Source organism: Lacerta agilis, chromosome 4 (genome assembly GCF_009819535.1).
Source record: "Lacerta agilis isolate rLacAgi1 chromosome 4, rLacAgi1.pri, whole genome shotgun sequence".
Taxonomy (NCBI): Eukaryota; Metazoa; Chordata; class Lepidosauria; order Squamata; family Lacertidae; genus Lacerta; species Lacerta agilis.
Window position 1 is genome coordinate 62,157,509 of NC_046315.1, and position 21,588 is coordinate 62,179,096.

The following is a 21,588-nucleotide window of genomic DNA, read 5'->3' on the forward strand; positions in this document are numbered from 1 at the left end:
GAAATTTGCTGACTCCCTAATTAACTCACCTTTAAAGTGCTTTTCAGAATTCGCAACTGGTGCAATTTTTCATTGACTACCGGATCACTGCATCTTTTAATAAAATACCTCTTGTACTCCATCTTTGTAGAAATTTGCTGGTCTCCTAAAGGTGATAAGCTAGCTAGTTCCAAGGACCGATACAAATCTTGCAGGGAATCTGCAGGCTTTTCTTCTATGGTTTCAGCTGTAAGACACAGAGAAAATTACCTGCATAGTTTGAAAAAAATCAGCCTACATCAGTTTCTTTTTAAATTCCACGACAAGGCTTAAGAAGTTTAACTATTCAAATGTGGCAAAATTTTACTGAAGTTATTTCCTTACAGAAAAGGTATGAAATGTGTAGATTGAGCAATCATTGAGCAATCCTTATGCATGCATACATGTATTTTGCAGCATGCAGATATTTATATGTGTGTATGCATATATTCCCCCCATCCCATCTCTCTCTCTCTCTCTCTCTCTCTCTCTCTCTCTCTCTCTCTCTATATATATATATATATATATATATATATATATAGTGGGAAGTCATGGTAAGTTACAAATTACCAGCACAGGTAAAAAGATAATCATGTGACAGTTAATGTACAGCTTCCGAATTAATCTGTCACATTAAGATCAGATACAGATTGAAAGTCAATCATCTATATCGTGCAGAAAACTGTATAAAGTCAGGTGATGACAAATGTATTGTGCACTTCCAAGGGCACACCCATTGCCCTGTTACATGTTGAAACGGGAGTGTTGTTTGCTGAAATGTATCTATATATATATTATAATTGGCTCAAAATTCAAACCATGAGGGAAGAGAGGCTGTCTAAAGAATCCTTCCATTGTGCTTGGCAAAAAGATCTAATAGAAGAGGACCAACCTATCAAGTCTGCATTCCTAAACACTCTTACTTGGGGGAAAGTTCCACCAAACTCAGTTTACCTCCAAGTAAACACACATAGGATTACACTGCAGAATTTTCATCCTGTACTCTTTAACGGCACCAGGCTTCAATGAGCACACAGAGTTCCTGCCACAAAAAATCTTTTAAATTGAAATATATGAGCCACTGGAGCTCCATATACATATCAGTGCGCACACACTGCTCCAGGAAGAGTGTTTGCTCCAAACAGAAAATGCTCCAATAAAATATCTAAGTCAAGAATTGCTTTCTAGTCTGCATAAATACAAAATACTTGTTTTTTTAAATGTACAAATAACTGAAATCAGGCAGGAAAATATGTCTTTCTGCTTTGATTTGACAGGATTCATAACCAAATGCCTCAAAAACACACCACCACAACAATTCAATGTATTTAGAGAGTTACAGTTAATGGCATCTCACAGCTTGCCATCATATATATGCCGTGGCTACGTCTTTATAATTTAGGAGTGCTTCCCTAAAAATGAAATGGAAAGTGAATTGGTTTGCATTCAAAATTTTGATGTAGAAAAGTGCCTAAAGATGTGAGCTGAGAAGTTCCTGATTCAAATCATAACCATAACTCCTATGATGGCCCTGGCTAAGCTTCAAACCTTCAGGTGCAATATGGGGATATTAATACTGGCCTACCTTTCAGAGATCTTGTATGAATCACTGAGACAATGTATGTGAATGCAATATATGAATGTTAAATTATCCTAATCTTCTATGTCAGGGTTGGTATCGTTTTTGCCAAGACCTAGACAAGAAGACAACAGTCTTTATAAATTTGGGTAACTGCAGATTGTCAATATTTTGTGGGAAGGAAAGAAGTACAAAGTGAGATATATAAGTTTGTGCAGCTGAAGTAGATTAGAGCAATTTTTTTCCCTGCAGCAACCCATCCACACTTAAAAAATAACACACTTTTTGAAGTTAGGAAAGTGACAAGAGAAATGCATTGAAAAGTATGCAATGTACAACTGATCAATGGAAAGACATATAAACACCCCACAAGCAAATGAAGATGAATAAATTTCCATATAATTTCCCCACAAACAAATCAGAAGAAATGCTCAATAATAACTGGACAGTCTAACCAACCGTCTGTGCTTTGCACAAGCAAATCAGGATTAATAAACAAGATGATCTGGAGGAGCTCTTTGCTTGTGCATCTAATTCTGGATCCAACTTAAAGTGTTTGTGACATATTGTGAATTTGATTGACAGAGATACTGATCACAAAAGACTGAAGGGGTGGGGAAGGATTGGCATAAAATTAGCCCTATGATGTTTTATCTTTCTTCTAGCTTTGTTAGTGTTTTCCATCCTCAGATATTGCTATTTCCAGCCTGATGGATGGAATGATCAGAGGAGTAATACTCTGTACTTCATATTATTTACAGACACCACAGAAGAACACAGTATAGACCACTGATGACACCAGTTGCAGCAAGTGGATTGTGCCTTCACCTCTTTTCATATAGCCTGTTTATGTTGTCCTATTTGATCCACAGAAAACTGAGGCTGCCCCACATGTAAAGCTTGGCTCCATTCCTAGAGTTTTGTTTATTGGTCATGTTTGAACATGACAAGAATTAAACTCAGGAACTGCAATGCATGTTTCAACTTTTGGCCAAAGTCTTCAGTATTTTGCATTAAGCATTTGTAAAATCTGTCATGTGGAAAATAAGAAATTGTTGTAAACTTAAGAAAGAAAAAGAAATAACTTGTTTTAGATAGGAAATACTCTGTGATACAACCCCAACTCTCTTTTCTAGCAGTTTTTTAAAAAAATCATTCCCCAATAGCTGTATTGCAAATGATAGCAAGGATGGCATAATACGAAAATAAAATAAGTTAAGTTGCAAGAAAGGAGATTCCGACTAAACATTCCGAAAAACTTTCTGACAGTAAGAGCTCTTCAGCAGTACAACAGACTCCCACGAGATGTGGTGGACTCTCCTTCCTTGGAGGTTTTTAAACAGAGGTTGGATGGCCATCTCTCATGGATGCTTTAGCTAAGATTCCTGCTTTGCTGGGGGTTGGGCTAGATGACCCTTGGTGTCCCTTCCCCTTATTCCCCTTATTCTGTTATTTATGTGTTAATTTACATTCCCAGCTGATTGAGCTAAATGGGAGTATTACTAAACACAAATGCCAAATACCAGGGGTCAGAACCGAAGGTAGCTTTTGTATTTTTATTAACTCAAGAGGGCTGACTCCTGAGTTAGGGACTTTAACGCATTTATGCTACAATTTTAACTTAGCCTTTTCCTTATCAGTTAACACCCCCTTTCTCTGTGTTTCATAATGCATATCTTCTACTTTCTCTTTTTCTCATGATCCCCAAAGTCCCCTTTGCGTTAACCATCCTTTTTTTTAATCACAGCACAAACTCCCTCCTATCTCTCTGTACTCCGTATCACATGTTGTCTATCACATCATAGTTGCCTCTTCTGTTTTTCCAAAACTGACAGGATTCTCTGCACCCCGTGTTTCTCACTTATTTTTTTCTGTGCCCTGTCATATTTTCTCACTTCCCTCTGCTCCACCACAGGATTCTTTATACTTGCTAATTCTGCCTGACTCATCTTCAGAGTACAGCGCCAGCTGGCTTTAATGCCTGGGGAACAGAACAGAGTGAAAACTGCGGTCTCCAGGTCCACTCCCGAAGACACACACTCCCCCAGGCTGCCACAGATTGGCTGAATTAAAAAAACGGGTCAGGCAGGAATCTGTGATGCTCCATGGCAGCTGGGGGGAGTGGCCAACAGCCGGGCAGCAATGACAAGGCTCCAAAGGGCATCGGAGCAGCTGTGCTGGGTGGCAATAGCCGGCCACCCTTGGACGGGGTAAATGGCCATTGCCGAACTCCTTTTCTCTTTCCACAACTATCCCTCATATCCTTATGTCTCACTTTACCCATTTCCACCTTCAGTGATTGGGGTTTTAGGAACTACAATTATAATCAACCATCTCTAGAAAAATTACCACCCCAACCCCCCTGACCTTTAGTTCTTTTCCCACTTACAAGGATGCTGGAATCACTGCTAAGTGGAAATCAGTGTCCAATGGGCTTGTTCCATCCCAACATGCCTTAAGACTGGAACTTTCACAATACAGTTTGAGCCTTGAATTTCAGTTCCTTGAACAATTTTGAATTAAATAATAAAGAATATACCATATTCTCCAATTTCAGGAAGAAAATATGAAAGATGCAATGAATAATATTTGCTTATCAGATTGTAAATTATTGCATTTCAGAACAACTGTCCCTTAAGCTACCTTAATTGAGATTCTGTCATGTGCAATTGGTTGAATGATTTGAAGTAAGACCTGGTTAACAACCATTTTACAGCATCATAAAAGGTTTTCAGTATGGAGAAGCACAGTCTGATTGACACTACACTGAGCCTTCATCATTTCAAAGGAAAGAAACAACTAAGCAAGCTTCTTACCTGAAGGTCATAAGAGGTAGCTATTGACAGAAAGTACAAAGAAAAGAGAAAAATAATAAAAAATAAAATCAACAGAAAATTAGCAGAAAACAAATATGCTTCAAAATAATGTATGTGCAATGGCAAACATTAATAAACCTATCCTAACTCATTTGGTTTAAGCACTATACAACAAATAGATCAGCTTGTTTATTTCATGTATTTTTCAGTGGTAAACAGTCATAGGGAAAAGAACTCAAATATTTTTTAAAAAAATCACTACCACTTTTTGATGACAGATTAGTTTTTAGTTTTCATTATCTCAGGGTTCAGGTAATACAATAGTACTCTGATACTTAATGCTGATAGAATCAGAATCACGGTAAGCAATTAATAGGTTGGGGCTTTGTTGTTGTTTTTTGTTTCACCTTATGAGAAATAAGTTTTGAAGGGGATAATCCTGTTCTTATGGAAAAGCCTACAACAAGTGACACATAATGATTGTTCTTTTAGTAAAATATATGTGGCATGAAATGTGGTTATCATATATGAGGCTGTACTAAAGGTTAAATGGTGGAGGTGGCTGGTCTTAGTTACATTAGTCCCAAGTCAAATTTGAGTAACACTTTTCTGCCAAGGTTTTTAGGACAAGTATTCAACTATGAATACAGTACAGATATGCTCAACACACAATCTTTACTCATGTTACAGGTGGGTAGCCGTGTTGGTCTGCCATAGTCAAAACAAAATAAAAATTTCTTTCCAGTTGCACCTTAGAGACCATCTAAGTTTGTTCTTGGTATGAGCTTTCGTGTGCATGCACACTTCTTCAGATACGATGTGTATCTGATGAAGTGTGCATGCACACGAAAGCTCATACCAAGAACAAACTTAGTTGGTCTCTAAGGTGCTACTGGAAAGAAATTTTTATTTTGTTTAATCTTTACTCATATCACATTTTTGATCCTAACGTTTCGTTCTGTAATCACAGAAAAGCTTGCACTCACAGAACGGGCCTTTTCGACATGAGCACAATCCTCTTTCTGTGAACAGAATCTCCTTCTGTTCATGGATCAGAAGTGATCCACAGTAATAGTTGTATCACCATGGCAACTACAGTACATAGATTTAACCATGAAAGCACCCTGTAAGGAGGCCAACAAATGTGCACTCCTAATCTACATACTTTTACACTGAATAGCCTAATATTGCAATATCTTCGTGAACTCTATAGAGGGGTTAAATCACTAAGCACTACAAAGTTCTCATCCAAGTGCCAACACAGGCCCAGTTCTGCTTCCAGGACTACCACCACGGTAGTTAGGTTCTTAATTTATGGCAGATAGGTGTCCCATCTGAAAGCAATCAAAGCAGCATGATGCTCTTCCATGTAGCTTTGAATTATGCATCTGTGTTTAGAGGCAGGGCACACTTTTACTGAGGGCAATAGCTACCGATAACCAACCAACTTCATTGCTTTACAATGAAACCCAATGTGCCGCATGCTGCTTTGCATCAATGAGTTTAGTGGGTTATTTCCACAGGAATAACTTGAGTGATACGCTGGATATATTGTGTGTATAGCCCTTCCTGTTGCTTTTCATAGTGAGGTATAACCCTTGCAAAAAAATTCCTCAGCATACTTATAACTTGAGTTTGTAACATCAGAAATGATGTGAGAAAATAAAGAAATATGCCCATTCTGAATCATTCGGTGAATGTCCAGGTTCATCACAGGAAAAGGCTTTAAGAAAAAACGGCAAAGCAGAACCACTGAAATATCTGTCTCCAAGTAAGAAAGTAGAAAGCAATTCACCTCTTTTTTCCTTTGTTAAAAAAAACCCTGTTTGCATTAAGAAAAAAATAACTGGAATTTTACAAACTTTATTTTTAGTAGTACAGAGAAGCTTTACAAAGATATGTGCAATTAATGTCTTGGACAGCTCACTGCTGCCATGAATATCCCTGCAAAATGGAAATGGTCATTCAATACACTATTTTGGGATAGAAACGCCCATGCTGAAATTTGAATGCACAATGGTGCCAGAATACTGTATCAGCTCCTTTCAGCCTTAGGCGAAGTGTTACATATGAGCCATCACTGAAAACTGATAATGGAAGATACTTTAAATTCTAATCTCAGCTTTTAGCTCCCTGATTCATTTCTAAAACGTTTCATTTCTGTCTAATTACAGAATTTAATGATAAACTATAGGCTAAAGGTTTCAAGCCAATCCAGCTAGGCTTGAGTGATAAATCTTCCTGCTTGCAAATCTTTATACACTAAGCAGTAGTTTATTAACCCTAAAAAAGAGACCCTATATAAAAAACTGAAGGCTGCTTTTGCTGAGCATCAAAACAGCAGTGAATTACAGTAAATTTCTTAGAACATATGATTAATTTTAAAAACACAGGGAGATTGTATCTTTAGTCAACCGACACAACAGCTCATGAACAAAGTTTATGTCAAAGTTAAGCACTTCAAACCCCATTGATTTAGGATTTAGGCCTGCACCTAACTCCCTTATTTAATCAGCAGGACTAAAGTGATTATATTTGAATGAAGTGTGTCCAAAGATTATTGTTTACTTTCTAAACATCAGCAAATAATCAACATATTTTGATAAAACAAGAACATTAGATCTGTGCTCATAAAAATAGTGGAAGCTGAATTTATAGTCAAATCTTGACAGACCTATGCCAGGTTAAATAACCTACAGTAAACAGGGTATTTTATTATTATTCAAGCATATTAAAGCTTCTAGAGTTTTCTTGCTGCTGTGTATTATTTCCTTGTGAAAAAATTGCAACACCTTTATAAAAAGGGAAATATATGCATTTGTATATAAATAACTCTATATATTTTATTGGTATTAACATAATGCAATACCATACATGGACCTGACAGAAATAAAACATTTCAAAATACATCTTAAAATTCTCTCTCCATAATTAGTATGAAATATCAAGAATTTAGCATTGACATTACAGTACACCCTTAGCCAAAAATAGAAAGAAAATCCACATCCAATCACAGAGATACAGGCAAAAAATGATCCATAGGAGACCCAAAACATAATGATAGACAATATCTGAATCTACTTAGGGAGACATTCCATCGAAACCTTGGCCCCTCCAAACTGCCTCCTAGGGATTCTGAAGGATTTACAGAGAATACCTTATGTCTATGCTGCAAGGCAACATCACTTACATTTAAATCCTAGAAGGTAAGGAGAAACTGAAGATTTCTATCTGCAGTTTGAAACACACCAAAGTGAGGCATTATATTCACTGTCATAAAATCAGTATTTGTGCACCATCAGATAAATCATTATAAACTGCTTAACAAACTCTGTTGCAATCCTAAGCACACTTACTTGAAAACAAGGATTAAGCTACACATGATAGTATTTAAACCTAGGTCTGCTTCAATCACGTATTAAATGTGGAGTGGGGATGTGATTTTTTAGGCCAACTGAACCTTTCACATGTACACTGCTAATAACCACCTTAAAGCCTCTCCTCCCCAGTCCTTTTTTTCTCCACATTGAGTTCACTTCTGGAATTGGAGCTCAGCTTAGAATAAAATGTCCTGGAGGGCAAATTGCAGGAAGATACAGTGCATGGAGGAAAGGGTTACCAGTCCCCAAAGGCATACAACCTTTGCTTTAAAAAAGGAATCTGTTCACATCCTTTGTGGACATTTTTGGTAGAGATGTGGATTTAAACAAATGGTTTTGCTACCATCATGTGTAGTTTGAGCCTAAATCCCGCTGAAATCAATAGGATTTACTCCTAAGTAAACACAGTTAGAATTCAGCTTTAGGTCTTGCAACAGTCTGTGCACACTTCACTTGATAGAATACATTGAATGAGTATTATACAACAAGTTATCTTCCTTCACTAATGTGAAATATACTGGTGTTAGCTTTTGCCACTTTGGATGAATGGAAGTAACTGAAGTTCATTTTCAAAATATGATTTTATAGTTACCACAGCTGATCCCTCTTTCCTTCCTTGAAGACTGCAGAACACACCTGAGTATCATCATAGCCCTTCCCCTGCCATCACCCTTTCCCCCTTCTGTTTCTCCCAAGTTGGTGGGCAGTATTTTCTGCAACTGCATTCCATGTAGCCTGGGTCTGATATTGTGCCTAATCCCTCTGTAGAAAGGATGCATTCTTCAAAATAAAAGCAATAGATCTGGCAACAGGTTTGCCCTTTGTAAGACTTTCCTGGAGGCCCCTTACCCAGGCATTTGGTTGTCTATGTTTTAAAGTCAGTTCTTTCTTAAAAACATCAGTTATTCAAGAAGAATTGATTGGCTTTCTGAATGCAGGACATTAGAGGTTGCTTGCAAGAGGCTGAAGATGAGTCTCCGTCGTGCCAATTCTCTCCGATCTAAATTCTCTAACCAATAGTTTATCAATCTCTGAGTCCAATCGGTTCAGTGCCAAGAGAAGTGGATCCGAGTTGGCATGGGGAGGTTCTATCAACTCTCGCAGTGCTTTAGCCTAATACGATAAAGCAGTGATACAATATGGTGAAAGAACTGTGATGGGCTGTTATTACTATATCATATTAGAACTGCATTAGTAATACAATCATGCAATCTTGATAAAGAGAGAAAGCATATATGGCAAGATTTTCATATGATGTTAGCTCCACAGTGCTCTTTTTTTATTTGCATGCATACATGCGCAAGAAAAAAAACCCATAGTACTTATTCTGGTATCAGACTTTAGAAGTCTCGGTCTCTGATGAAAGAAAGAAAATTAGTAGGATGCAGTTCTAGATTTTTCAATTTAAATTAAAATGGTGACAGTAATTAGAAAATCAAACTACACAAAAATGATAAGCAACATGTATTTATTTTTAATCTAATTATCAACTAGGATTTCCCTATTTAATATGCATTACAAAAATTACTAAGAAAATGGGAAACATTGATTTAGAATGAAAAACCTAACCTTCTCAACATGTTTGTGTTTTTGTTTAAAAAAAAACCACACACCTATTAATTTCTGTAATAAAAATGATACTGAAAATTGAAGTCTTGTTTATGTTTACAGCTTCAGCAGCATAGTATGATTGTTCTAATTAAAATCAACTTGAATATTAAAAAAATCTTCATACTTGATGAGTCCTATGCCTGGCTGAGTTGGCACGCTTATGTAAAAATTTAAAGGAACACTGAGTACACACATACATTCATATACGTATATAAGATGCATCTATCTCTCCATCTGTAATTTAATCAACAGGTATGACTGTAATTTAATCAACAGGTATGGGAGCTCATATATACATAGAGCCTACCCACAAGCTGCCCTCCCCAATAGGGTAGGGTTTGTATCTAATTAACAAAAAATTAGGTTGCTGTAGATTGTTGTTACAATAATCTGATTTCCCCCTTTTAATTTCGATTAATTAATAAGTTAAAATACCAATTATGGTGGACAGACCATGGCTGTTGAGCCATAGGGGGGGTTATTGGGTTGTTGTTTTTATTTTGATTATATATTTTGTGGTTTTATATTTTGATTTAGTTTTGTGAACCTCCCTGAGATCTCCTGGCATAGGGCAGTATATAAAATCAAATAAATAAATAAATAAATAAGCATCTTTTGGTCAAGTCTAAACAGAATTTGGAGCTTTTACTTACTCCTAAGTAAATCGGGTTAGAGAAATTCAGCCTAAACCTGGATCCAACGCCATGTCTCCCTATTCACTATATTCACACGATTCCTAACTGTACAAAATTATCATGTCCCTCTTGTGAAACCAGTGGGAAAGGTTTGACTTAACATGTGGTCTGAACCAGGGCTTGTGATTTAAGTTTGCTCCTCATTAACTATAAAAGTCGCGGAGGAGCACAGTGGCTGTGAGTCTTCACTCTGGGAGTTTGCACATTTGTGCAATCCTGGAAAGCCATAGTTTGGCTTACTGTGTCATGTGAAGCAGATCACAATTCTTATATGCTTGGCAAATCATCTGCGGCTCTCGGCGTTATCTGTAAAACAAATGAACTCTAAAGCCTCAAAACAACTTTGCCAGTCTATTAAGAGCCCAGTGTACTTCCATCTCATTTCAAATTTCCTGATTTATATTAAATATAGGTATCAAAGAAAAGCCTTTAATAGAAAAAAGGATTCCAGGCATTCCTTTCTTTTTGCAGAATGTAAGAATGCTTAGGGTGCCAATTTTATATTGGTTAATTGTGTCACCTTCAGGTTCCAAATGAAAACTTTTCAAATATGTTATCAAAGATCTGCAGTTTATCCTGGGAAATGGCCCTTTCCTCTCACTGGGGTCAGTGTAGGCCTGTCCTTTCACACAGCCCCATCAATCTGAAGCAGCTACAGCAATGAACCATGGGGGGGGGGGGGAGGGCAAGCAAACCCTGGTGCCAACTTTGCTCCCCTTGCTACTCTAGCAACACCATCTAGAGCCCTGACAATTTCAGCCATTCCACCAAGAGGTTATTCACCTGCACATCTTCTAACTTGATGTATGCTGTCCCCTGCCAATAATTCCCTTTTACCATTTACACAAGCCAAAACATCATGCCTTATGCAAGAGAATAAAGGCATACAAATCAGACATAAATTTATGCCCAGGGTCGCAAACAACAAGTGATAAAAATAAAAAATAGATAAAAACCTATTCCTATACAGGTGCAGATTGGTTACACTTGAGAACTAACAGGAAGCATTTCAGTTTTCCAGGACATTCTGTAACAGACAAAGTCACCAAACTCCCAGGAAAAAAGGTTAAAAATTTCTACATGAAGCTGCTGGATTAGAATTCATTAGCACATTTTACATAGTGGAAGTTGGCCTATATATCAAAAAAAAGTCCCAGCTCACCAAAGAAACTATCCCTGTTGATCTGGCTATGCCAACCATCACCCTGGCACTAATTAGAGAAGTAGGTCATTAAACTGAAAAGGACTGACTACATTCTGTGTTCATATGTGCTCTGCATGGTGCTAATATACCTGCTGCTATCATCTCTTGCATTGCCTGTCACTCTTTTTTCTAATACTTTGGAAATAACATTTGGCTCTCTCTCTCTCTCTCTCTCTCTCCCTCTCTCCCTCTCTCTCTCTCTCTCTCCCTCTCTCTCTCTCTCTCTCTCTGTGTGTGTGTGTGTGTGTACACATACACATAAGTACTCAATTAAGTGACAAAGCCTGCGGCAAAGTGGGTCTAGCTCACAAAAGCTTGTGTCATAGTGCATTAGTCTACCATAAAAACATGGCTACCCTTCTGAAATTTGTATTGCAACAATTTCCCTGCTTTAGAGTCCATCCACACTTCACAAAACTTTGTGTTTTATCCGTTGCAGATTTGTCTCACCTCAAGTTTAGTCTGGGGTTCTGGGTCCCCACCGATGCATTTTACACTGATCTTTTCAACTGTGAATTCCTTGAAACATGTAATATCCTGTCCATTCCACTGTTCCACTTTTCTCCTTGTCCCAACCCTTTTCTCTGTCCCTGCATCACAGCAGAGCCACACATCAGGGGCGGAAGAAGGGGGGATGGGCCGCTTCCAGTGTCACCACTGAGGGGAGTGACAAAATGGCGGGCGGCACTCACCACGGGGCCTGCAGCGCAACCGAGCCATGTGTCACTCCTGGGAGAGACATGATGGCTTGGGTGCCCGCAGGCTCCACTTTGCCCCAAACAGTCCGCCCACTACTGGCACTGGAAAGGGAAGCTGCTTTCATGCTCAATTGCAAACACATATAATCGAATGGAATGTGATGAGCAAAAAAGGCAGACACTTTTTTTTAAAGTGTGGGGCAGAGAACCGGAGGTGCACAGAAGGGGTGGAGGTGAAAGAGGACTACCCACACAATGCACCACAAGGGAAAGTGCACCTTTTCCTGTTCAGGAGCTAAAAAAAGGATCAGATCGGAAAGGGAACAAATTTCTATTCAGGTTTTAAGGGGTTTTGCATTTGTTCTGATACAGTGTTGGGATATAAATGGAAAGCTTTCAGACCAGTACTATTGATCCTATGCAAATTCTAAAAAGTGCAGGACAACTGGAAATGTGGACAGGCCCTTAATGTTTTTGCTATTCAAAAACTCCAATAATCCAAGAAACAGAAACAGGATATGTCAAATAAGCGCCTGTTAGAACCAATTTAATGCAGCTTATCTGAAGTTTAATTTGTTCAGGGGCCAAACACAGCAGAGAATTATTGGAGCAACAACTGGTCCCTTATCAGATGACGAAAGCAAAGTATTTGAAGATTGATGCTACAATTGGTAGTCTTCATTACAGCAAAGGTTAAGCAAGGTAAATACTATCAGATGCTGACAGAAACAATGATGAATCTTGTGGCACATGAAAGACTAACAAATTTATTATGGCGTCAACTTATGTGAACCAGTTCCCATAATAAATTTTTGCCTCGGTATTCCATACCCTGGTTTATCTAGCTTTAGAAGCCCTCAAATGACACTATGTGGGGGTGGGAGTGCAGGACTCAGGGTCAATGGTTGAAAGCCTAGTAACAATGACTCCTCATATGTGCTGATACGGTTTCTTGGACTGTGATGGACCAGGTATCTCAGGCTACACAGGTGGTAGTGGTATGAGGCAGTCAATATGTGTGTGTGTGTGTATTGGAGGGGAAAGGGTAAGGAGAGCAATGAGTACTAGTGAGACACTACCTGGTAGGGCCAGCAGACTTTGAAAGGTGAGTAGTACAAATCCTTTTTTACCTGTAACAAGCACTGTTTTAGGAATACAACACACAGAGGGGAGGAAGGAGAAAACACATCACCTGCATAGGGGGCTACACAGAACATATGCAACACTCCTGGGACACAGGTTCAAGATCTACTAACTGCAAGGAATACTCTTTTGCCTAACAGCCAGAAAAGAGGGCCAAGACAAGAAACAAGGGCAGTCTCAGGCACACACAGTGAAAGCAACAGCCTCCACTGAGTCACAGTAGATCACTTCGGTATGGACCAGGGAAGTCACTTTGGTGCTGCTAACGCAGCAGTTTGACTTCACCCCCAGAGACAGACAAATGCCAACAACTCAGTTAAAATGATGGTTTCATATTTGTTCATTCTATTTGCATCAGTAAATTCAGAACCCATTCAACAGAATTTCAAACAGATAAAATGTTACTGCTTTCAGATTTTGATGAGAATTACATTTGTGCTAGTGTTCTTACATAAGCATGACTATATTAAATATTCTACAAGCCACTGATTTCAGTCCTTTTATTGCTGTGTAAACTGGAAAGAAAACTCTGATTTCAGCCTATTAGCAAAGCTTCTGGGTACTAAACACATAATATGCTGCACTCACCAGTGTAATTAGAGAAAATCAGAACTATACAGGGATTTCATTAGGACGCTGGCTCTTATTACAGAAGTCAAGTGATGCAAATGCTATGAGATCTCCAGTGCATTACAGCTTTGCTTAAAGATAGAAACAACCAACAGCTTTGCTATCGTTTCAGTCTTTCCACATGTGAACAAGAATAGGTTTGTTATTTTTTAATGTGAAACTCTTCTAGTTGCATAACTAAGTAAATAAACAAAGGAACAGAAAAGCAAAACAAACAAACTAGGGAACCCACTGTATTCTTATTTTTGTAAATCTGTTCATTGTGGCAAAAAAGAACCTTTTGTGCTTTATTCTATTAAACACAATTCTTCTCATAATTGTAATTCTGAGGCTCTTGAACCTTCTAAAACCTTGTTCTTTCTCTCAAGCTTTCCCTGCTTGATCTGCCTCCTCTTGCCTCTTCCATGTCATGTACAATCTTAAACTGTGGGGGAAGTCTATGATGATTGATGTTATGAAAATTCTGCATATGGCTTAGCAAGTTTGTAGGCACTTAACAATCATTTTGCACCCTCAGTGGTCCATTTCCCCCATTTCAAGTGCCACTTTCCTTCCTCTGATAGCTTCTCTCTAATCAACTGCCTGTTTGGTGCTTTCTGCAAGCTAGGTACCCAGTATAGAACCAGAGCCCTCTCTATTTGACAGGTGCATGAGATAGGCTCATCCAGACATCCTTTGGGCTTTAAAGTTCCGTATTTAAGCGTGTGTGTGTTTTCTGGCACTTTCCCTGGTACAACAGTGTTTCAACGCTGAATTGGAGCAAAGAGCAATTGGGTTTTCAGTGGATTGTCATGTACTGTGATTCAGAGGTAAAATGCAGGTTTTTCCTGGGACAAACAAAAAACACCCAAGACACAGAGTTTTGAAGCATGGACCTCTGCCTGGAAAGCATGATGCAAAAGGAAGTCTGTACTGTGGATTTAAGCCAGGATCTATCCACGTCTTGTGCCCCTCTTTGTGCCCCGACTGGGCCAGGCTAGAAGACTGGAACACCTTCAGCTCAATCCGGATAACTGGACTCACAACTGTGTGTTATGAGCACCTGTACCAACTTCAGAGGTCTAATAAATGCTGTGGCTACATTAACTTGAAACAGTTCTTTATTTCTACAAGCTACAATATATACAGATTATACAGCCTGTGTGGCTAAGTTCCTTCCACACATCTTATCTACAGCAGCGATAGGATAGACTAGAAACTACACTGTCTGTCTGAACTGACAAGACACAGAGAAGTTAAATAGGGAGATCAAAGACTCCATTCCCTCCCCCTTCTCTCAGACCACAAGTCATACGATTCTCACAAAGGGAGGGGTGAAATGCTAACATGTACAAGCTCTGTATAGTTAATATTAAATCAAAAGACTAACTTCTTGAAAACATGTTTGGCATCAGAGGTTTCCTAATGCTGCCTGAAGGCCTTTTAAAATGCACCATGTCTGAGAGCTATTCAACTCCTAAGGTTTGGGACTGATTAAACAATGCCTTCCATATGCTACATCAATATAAGTATCTGTTAAATCTTAATATAAGATATTATTATTATTATTTATTATTACTCTATATCCCATTCATTCTCCAGAGAGCTGAAAGTGGCCTACACACCCACCTCCCCATTTTATCCTCACAGAAACCCTGTGAGCTAAGTTAGGTTGAGAAGTGTGACTGGCCCAAGGTCACCTGGTGAGCTTTACAAATGAGTGTGGATTTGAACTCTGGTCTCTCAGGTTTCAACCCATCACGCTAATCCCTACACCACTAACCTGATTGTTTTAAAATGAAAAAGGAAGGGCATTTAGACACCACAGTGCTACCACAGCAAATAATTCAGAATTCAGAGTGTGTGTGCCAGAATCTGAAAAATCCCACTTTAAGCTGCTGATCTCAGATCTCAATTGTGTGGGCAGATACCCGTCGCCTTGGTGATGAGAAAGTCTGTGGGAAGGACAGGAAGGAGAATATTTCATAGCTCACTGCAGAAACTGGCAGGGTGAAGTGTTGCCTCTGAATTCGGCAATGATAAAGCCTGAAAACCATCAACTGCTGCTACCTAATCACAAGTTGCCACAGCAACATAGATAAGAAACAAGGGATGCTTTTCATAATAACATTAAGGGATGAAAATGCTCAAAAATTGAGTATTGGTATGACCAAAATCCAACTACAAAATATCTACCCTCTCCAACTTCATTTCTTGCACCTAGGTCATTTTAGAGAAAATAGCTTTGCTGCGATGGACAGATGTTAACACTATGTGCTGAATCTATTATGTGCCAAATTTTGAATCACAACTGAATATGAATTGCAAGAATATATTCCTTTGATGACAAAGATGATAAACATGAAGCACTGTTTGCTTGCACAAAACTCGGGGGGGGGGTTGCAATGAATGTCACTGATTCATTTTCTGCCCCCAAATAATCATGGCAAATTTAACAGATCACGATTCATGGAAGTTCTTACACTATTTCAGAAGTGTGAGTGAGACAGGTAACAACCAAGGAAAGAGGCTTTTCTGTAGCAGAATCTGCTCCCCAGAGAAGTTCACCTGTACTACATTTTAGCTGGCAGGTTAAGACCTTATTTTATTTCCCCATGTGTGCAGCAGTGACTGGTTTATCTGTCAATAACTTTTATATGGCCTGTGCTACATGCTGTTTTATCTGGTATGTTTATTCAAAGACTAAGCCTTGTGTTCTTGTAGCCCTACTTTGGCTACCTGAATAAGACCCTTTTGCATCCTTTTGATACTATGCACAGGTAATTTCCCCTTTGTTGATATTAAAAAGGAAAGGAATGTTTATATTGATGGTGTGTCCACCCCTCCCAGACATGGTAAGTTAGAACTAGCACCTTGAATGTATTTCAGATGCTAATAAGCAGCCAGTGCAGTTGCTGAAGAAAGGTAACTGACTATGTCCTTGTTACCCTATCATTGTTAGGAGGCATGGCTATGACTTCTATCCAGTTCTAAATTCTGAACATTCATCAAAGGCAGGACCATATATTTGTTTTTAAATATTAATAACCCACCTTTCTTCCATCATGGTACTCAAGCTGGCATAAAGGTGGTTCCCAAGTGGTCACTGTTCCAGACAATGATCAGACCTGCTTAGCTTAAGCAAGGTGGTGGCCTCATGTACCTTCAGACAATACTATGAGACTAAATAAAGTATATTAAGTTATGATTTTCAAAATAAGTCAGATGGAAGGTTTTTATAAGGAAAAACCTTTAGCTATGGTTCTATGTTCTCAATGAGGCTCTGAAATGGCCAATTCTCAAAGTTAGAAAAAAAAAGTGAATACCTTGAAAGGCCCCCTTCGTCTATGAAGGGCTGCCAATACTAATTCCAATGCAGTTAACAAAAAGAATTAATTGGCACTATTGCCCCAGAAATTAGTAGCAAAGCTCACTCCAGTGGCATTCCAGTGTACCTTATCAAGAGGGAAGGCTAAACCCTAGATTGTTCAATCAATTTTCATGAAGCTAGTCAAGCACTGCTTCCAAATACTGCTTAAATACAGAGATTGATGCACGTGGATCTGTGAAAAAGGTAAGTGCAGCTTGTTGTTATTATTATTATTTATTGAATTTATATACCACCCTATACCTGGAGGTCTCAGTGTACTTCACAGAATATCATCATTATGCTATTGATGTTGCACTTAATCAAGTGTCAATCTCTTGAGAGGTTCCATATGCACATGAAACAATATATATGAAATCTATAGGGGATATCTATCACGGAATGTCTCCACAGCCATGCTCTAGTCTAATTTAACACTAATTTCTCTTCACCTTATTTAAATCGTGCCTCTTCTCCTGAAAAATGTTTCCTACCTACATGCTGTATCGCACAGATGGATGGATATCTCAAGCTGTCAGTGTTCTTGCTTGCTTACATTAAACCTACTCTAAGTAATGCTTGCCTCTCACACGTATATCCATAGTTTTAATCATACAAAGCCAGGCCATATACCAGCTCCAATTATAATTTGCTGTTATAGAATACATATAGCCTGTGCACATTATAAGCATCATGCTTGCCAGCAAAGACTTAAATGTCTCTAACCTTGTCTGTACCTTAATTTTAAAAGCTTATTGATTCACTAATCCTTATGGCATTAACTTTAACATTTGATATTGATGATTTAAAAATAGCTCTTCTTGCTTCACTACTTCACTGATACTGCTGTCAAAATTGTAAGATTTGGTTTTGTGACAGCTTTCCTAGGACAGCTGGGAGCTGTTCAGAAGCTCATCAAAATATATTCCATGTTTCTGTGAGCTACATACGAAAATAGTGCTATAGCTCCATGCAAAATTGGTGAAAGCAGTTCATCATTTTCATACCTGTCAACATTTCAAAGAGGAAAGGAGAAACATTATTGTTTATGAGTACCTAGACTGGGCTAAAAACAGGCCTAGGGGAAGGCTGTTATAACAATGGTGAGTTGTAGGGTGTAATCTACCAGGTTATATTCCAGCTGCAGGGCCCCTAATTGTATTGAGGATCACAGCACAAAGGGAGGGGGTTAGCCCTGTTCGTTTACACCATGGTTTCAATTAAAATTGGTCCCCCAAAGCTGTTGGATTCCACTGCCAGCGTGGAGTGGTACCAATGGGAATTAAGTAAGCAAACTTAGCTATTAAAAGTACCAAAAATATGTTGGCTTTGAATGCAAAATGCCACTCTTTTAAAAAAAGAAATCTATTCATCTCTGAAAAAACTGGTGGAGACATACCCTGGCAGTGTGTACTCATTAAATAATGTTTTTGACAGACTAAGAAAGGAGACGTTGAGTAGAAGCCCTAAATTAGTAGTGAAGACACTGCAGGCTGATCACCTCTTAAGATATAATATTTTCATAAACCTAATTCTGAATTCAACGGCAACTTAGGGTAAACATGCTGCTTTTCATTTTATTAGGTCAGTAATTCCCACACTGTGTGCAAAGAAACTTCAGTGTGCTGTGAGAACCGAATTAAATCAATTCAAGTTCCCCCTGAACTCAAAATACCCACTTAGTGAAGGGACAGTTCACTGCATCTATGCATAATTCGCATGCCCAGATCCAGTAACTTGTGGAAAATCAAGGAGGGATGGTCTCCTCTGAGGGTGGGTAATTCTTTCTCTTACTGCTAAGGCTACAATCCTACTCACATTTAATGGAGGAGCCTCAGTGGGAGCTGCTTCTGAATAGACATGAATATGATTGTGCTGCAAAAGTAGTAAGAGTTTCAAAGTGGCATAGGTACACTTTGATTCAGAAAGGGGTGTGCTGAAATATGGCATATGACATACGCTACACATACAGCAGGCATTGTCCGTAAGATTTATGGACTCTTATAAATGCATACCTTCCTATGGACCTGCATTGAGCTAGCACATATGCTTTGCTCTGTTATTTAATATTAATAAATATATAGTAAAATATTATTATTAGTTAGGAACAGATGTCAAGCTTGCATTGAATTTCTAAGTTAATAAGGAAACTTTGCATTTCAACAAGAGGCACCACAAATGATTACGTTGCTGAAAGATGATGGAAAAAGCAATCCCAACTGGGAACAGAGAGCTGCAGTGTGGCAAAGTTACCACCACATTCAAGTCCTTGTTGGTTTTTCATCATACTTCAGGGCTGGTGCAGCATATGGCTAATATAGATGGCAGAGAATACAGTATAGGACATACTACAGCAGGCATGGGGGCTGAATGCAGTCCTCCTGTGCGGCCCTTGGCTTTCTCCCTAGATCACTCCTTGTACTGTGATATAGTATTGGTATGTTCCTTGCAAGGGTGGAGTCAGGTGTGTGTAGAAACCTCTTAGATATGCAAGAATCACATTCATTGCTCCTCCTACATTTGTCTTCATCATTACATCATCCACTTTTTCCTTTTCACTTCAGGACATGGGAATGTAACCTCTGGCTGAAAAATGCTTCCCACCCATTTACCATAAGGTATTCATGAAATGAGAAATGACATACAGTTCTTTCAACTAGAAGACTGTTTCTTTGTACAGAACCTTGTACTAGAAGAGTATATTCATTAGCAATGAATCAAAACACTTAACTCCCAAAATGAAAATATTTATGCTTTTAAAAAAATAAAATCTGTAGTTTAGCCAGATATTATCTCAGAGGAAAGGTGTCTTGCTTCAAAACACTTTAGATAGCAACTTTTTCAGATGAATCTAGTAATTACATATGACTGTAGCTGAAACACAAAAGAGTAACATGGTTTAAGTGACACAAAGAATGTCATACAAAGCTTGTTTCTGCAACCACTACTGAAAAAATATGATTCAGGGAATGAAGCAGCTCTTCATTTAGTTATTGTAAGACTGGGAGGAAATCAATAATAGAAAACAACAGAGTAATTCATAATGAAAAAACCACTAAAGAATAAATTTCAACAAATCTATGGTATCTCTAAAAAAAATAAATTAGAATGCTCAAAGAGGAGTTGTCTTTTCATTGCAAGCAAAAACAAAGAAAAACAAAACAAAGAACTAGTAATGTATTTCCCCCATAATTTTTATTAAAAGTTTTTCATCATACAATAAAATAAAAGCAACTGTTGTGTATTGATTCAAGGGTTATCATAACTGTATTACTATTGTCTGTATTCACATTAGGGGAAAGTAACTGCCTTCCTGTTCCAGAAGGAACAGCTACTATTGGTTCATTCAAGTTGCTGCATTTGGATCCTCAGTCTTATTGGTTCCAACCAAAAGGCAGGTTTGTGATTGCTTGAGATTGTTCCCTCCAAAATGTATCCTTTCTAGCCAGTCTTCTGTCCCTATAAATGTAGCTTCCCTCTCCTCAGTTCCCCAGTCTTGTTTGCCTGAATAAAGAGTGTTACATGAAGAAGCTGTCTCCTGCTTGCTATGTCAGAGAGATGAAATCACATGCTGAATCATTATCCCCACGCTGCTGCTGCTACAACAACAACAAACTAATCTAAATACAAAGAGAAAATGAAAGAGGAAGAGCTAAGTAAATACAAAGGTATATTAATCCTTGTCTCACACAGAAGGGGATGTACCCTCCCAGCTCTCACTTGGGAGCATCCCTTTCTTTTCCCAGCCTCCCACCCTGGGAGGTCTTCCCCTACCTGACTCTCACATAGGGTCCTTCACCAGCCAGCCATCACTTTCATGTGTATACAATCCCTTCAGTGACCCAGAGTATAGGACACCAAAAACAAAGCAAGAAGAAAAAGAAGGAAGAAGATAAAAATAACAAGAGGCTGAAAAAAGAAAATAAAGGAAAAGAGAAATAAAAAGGGCTTCTATTTCTCCATGTCAGTTTTATATATATAAAGATTATTCAAAATATTCACTCCAGAAAGGTATCCAGCTTTTCCTCCTTCTGCTAGGCAATATTATCCCAGGCTTCAGATCCAGACATCTCAAGTCCATTCCTTTTTCCTTCCTTACACAAAATCTAAAAGAGGTTCTCCAATATTATCATTGATAAATGTCAAGAATAGTCTTCCTCTTGTCCAGCACAACAACTTTACCTTCAATGTTGAGAAGCAATAAATCCTTCATCTTTATTCATACAGGAGTCTCTTTCCTGTGGTCATATATTAAAACAGTAATCAAGAGTTATTCATCCATTAATTCACACCCAGTTCCATATCTTCCAATTTCCTGTTCATTGTGGTTTTCCATCCTAATTTAGAAAAAAACAGTACTTCCATTTTCTCTTCTTCCATTCCACTCTCCTATTCTGGCAGTCTTTTATCAATATTATTTTCCAAAGGTTCAGTGTCTTCTTTAACCTCATCTTTCACTGGTCTATTT

At 38.3% G+C, this 21,588-nt stretch overlaps 1 protein-coding gene across 7 annotated transcripts in view; it reads right to left on the reverse strand.

Moving 5' to 3' along the window:
* The window catches only part of CNKSR2 (connector enhancer of kinase suppressor of Ras 2), a 139,404-nt gene that overhangs the window by 4,440 nt on the left and 113,376 nt on the right, over positions 1 to 21,588 (reverse strand). For 3 of the 7 annotated variants that reach the window (XM_033147263.1, XM_033147266.1, XM_033147265.1), the window contains one exon: positions 30 to 226. In XM_033147263.1, the coding sequence (XP_033003154.1) occupies positions 30 to 226 (197 nt within the window). Of the gene's footprint in view, positions 1 to 29; positions 227 to 4,413; positions 4,434 to 8,843; positions 8,907 to 21,588 lie in introns of those variants that run through there. The other 4 variants (XR_004426480.1, XM_033147267.1, XM_033147268.1 and 1 more) reach the window with 3 other exon arrangements.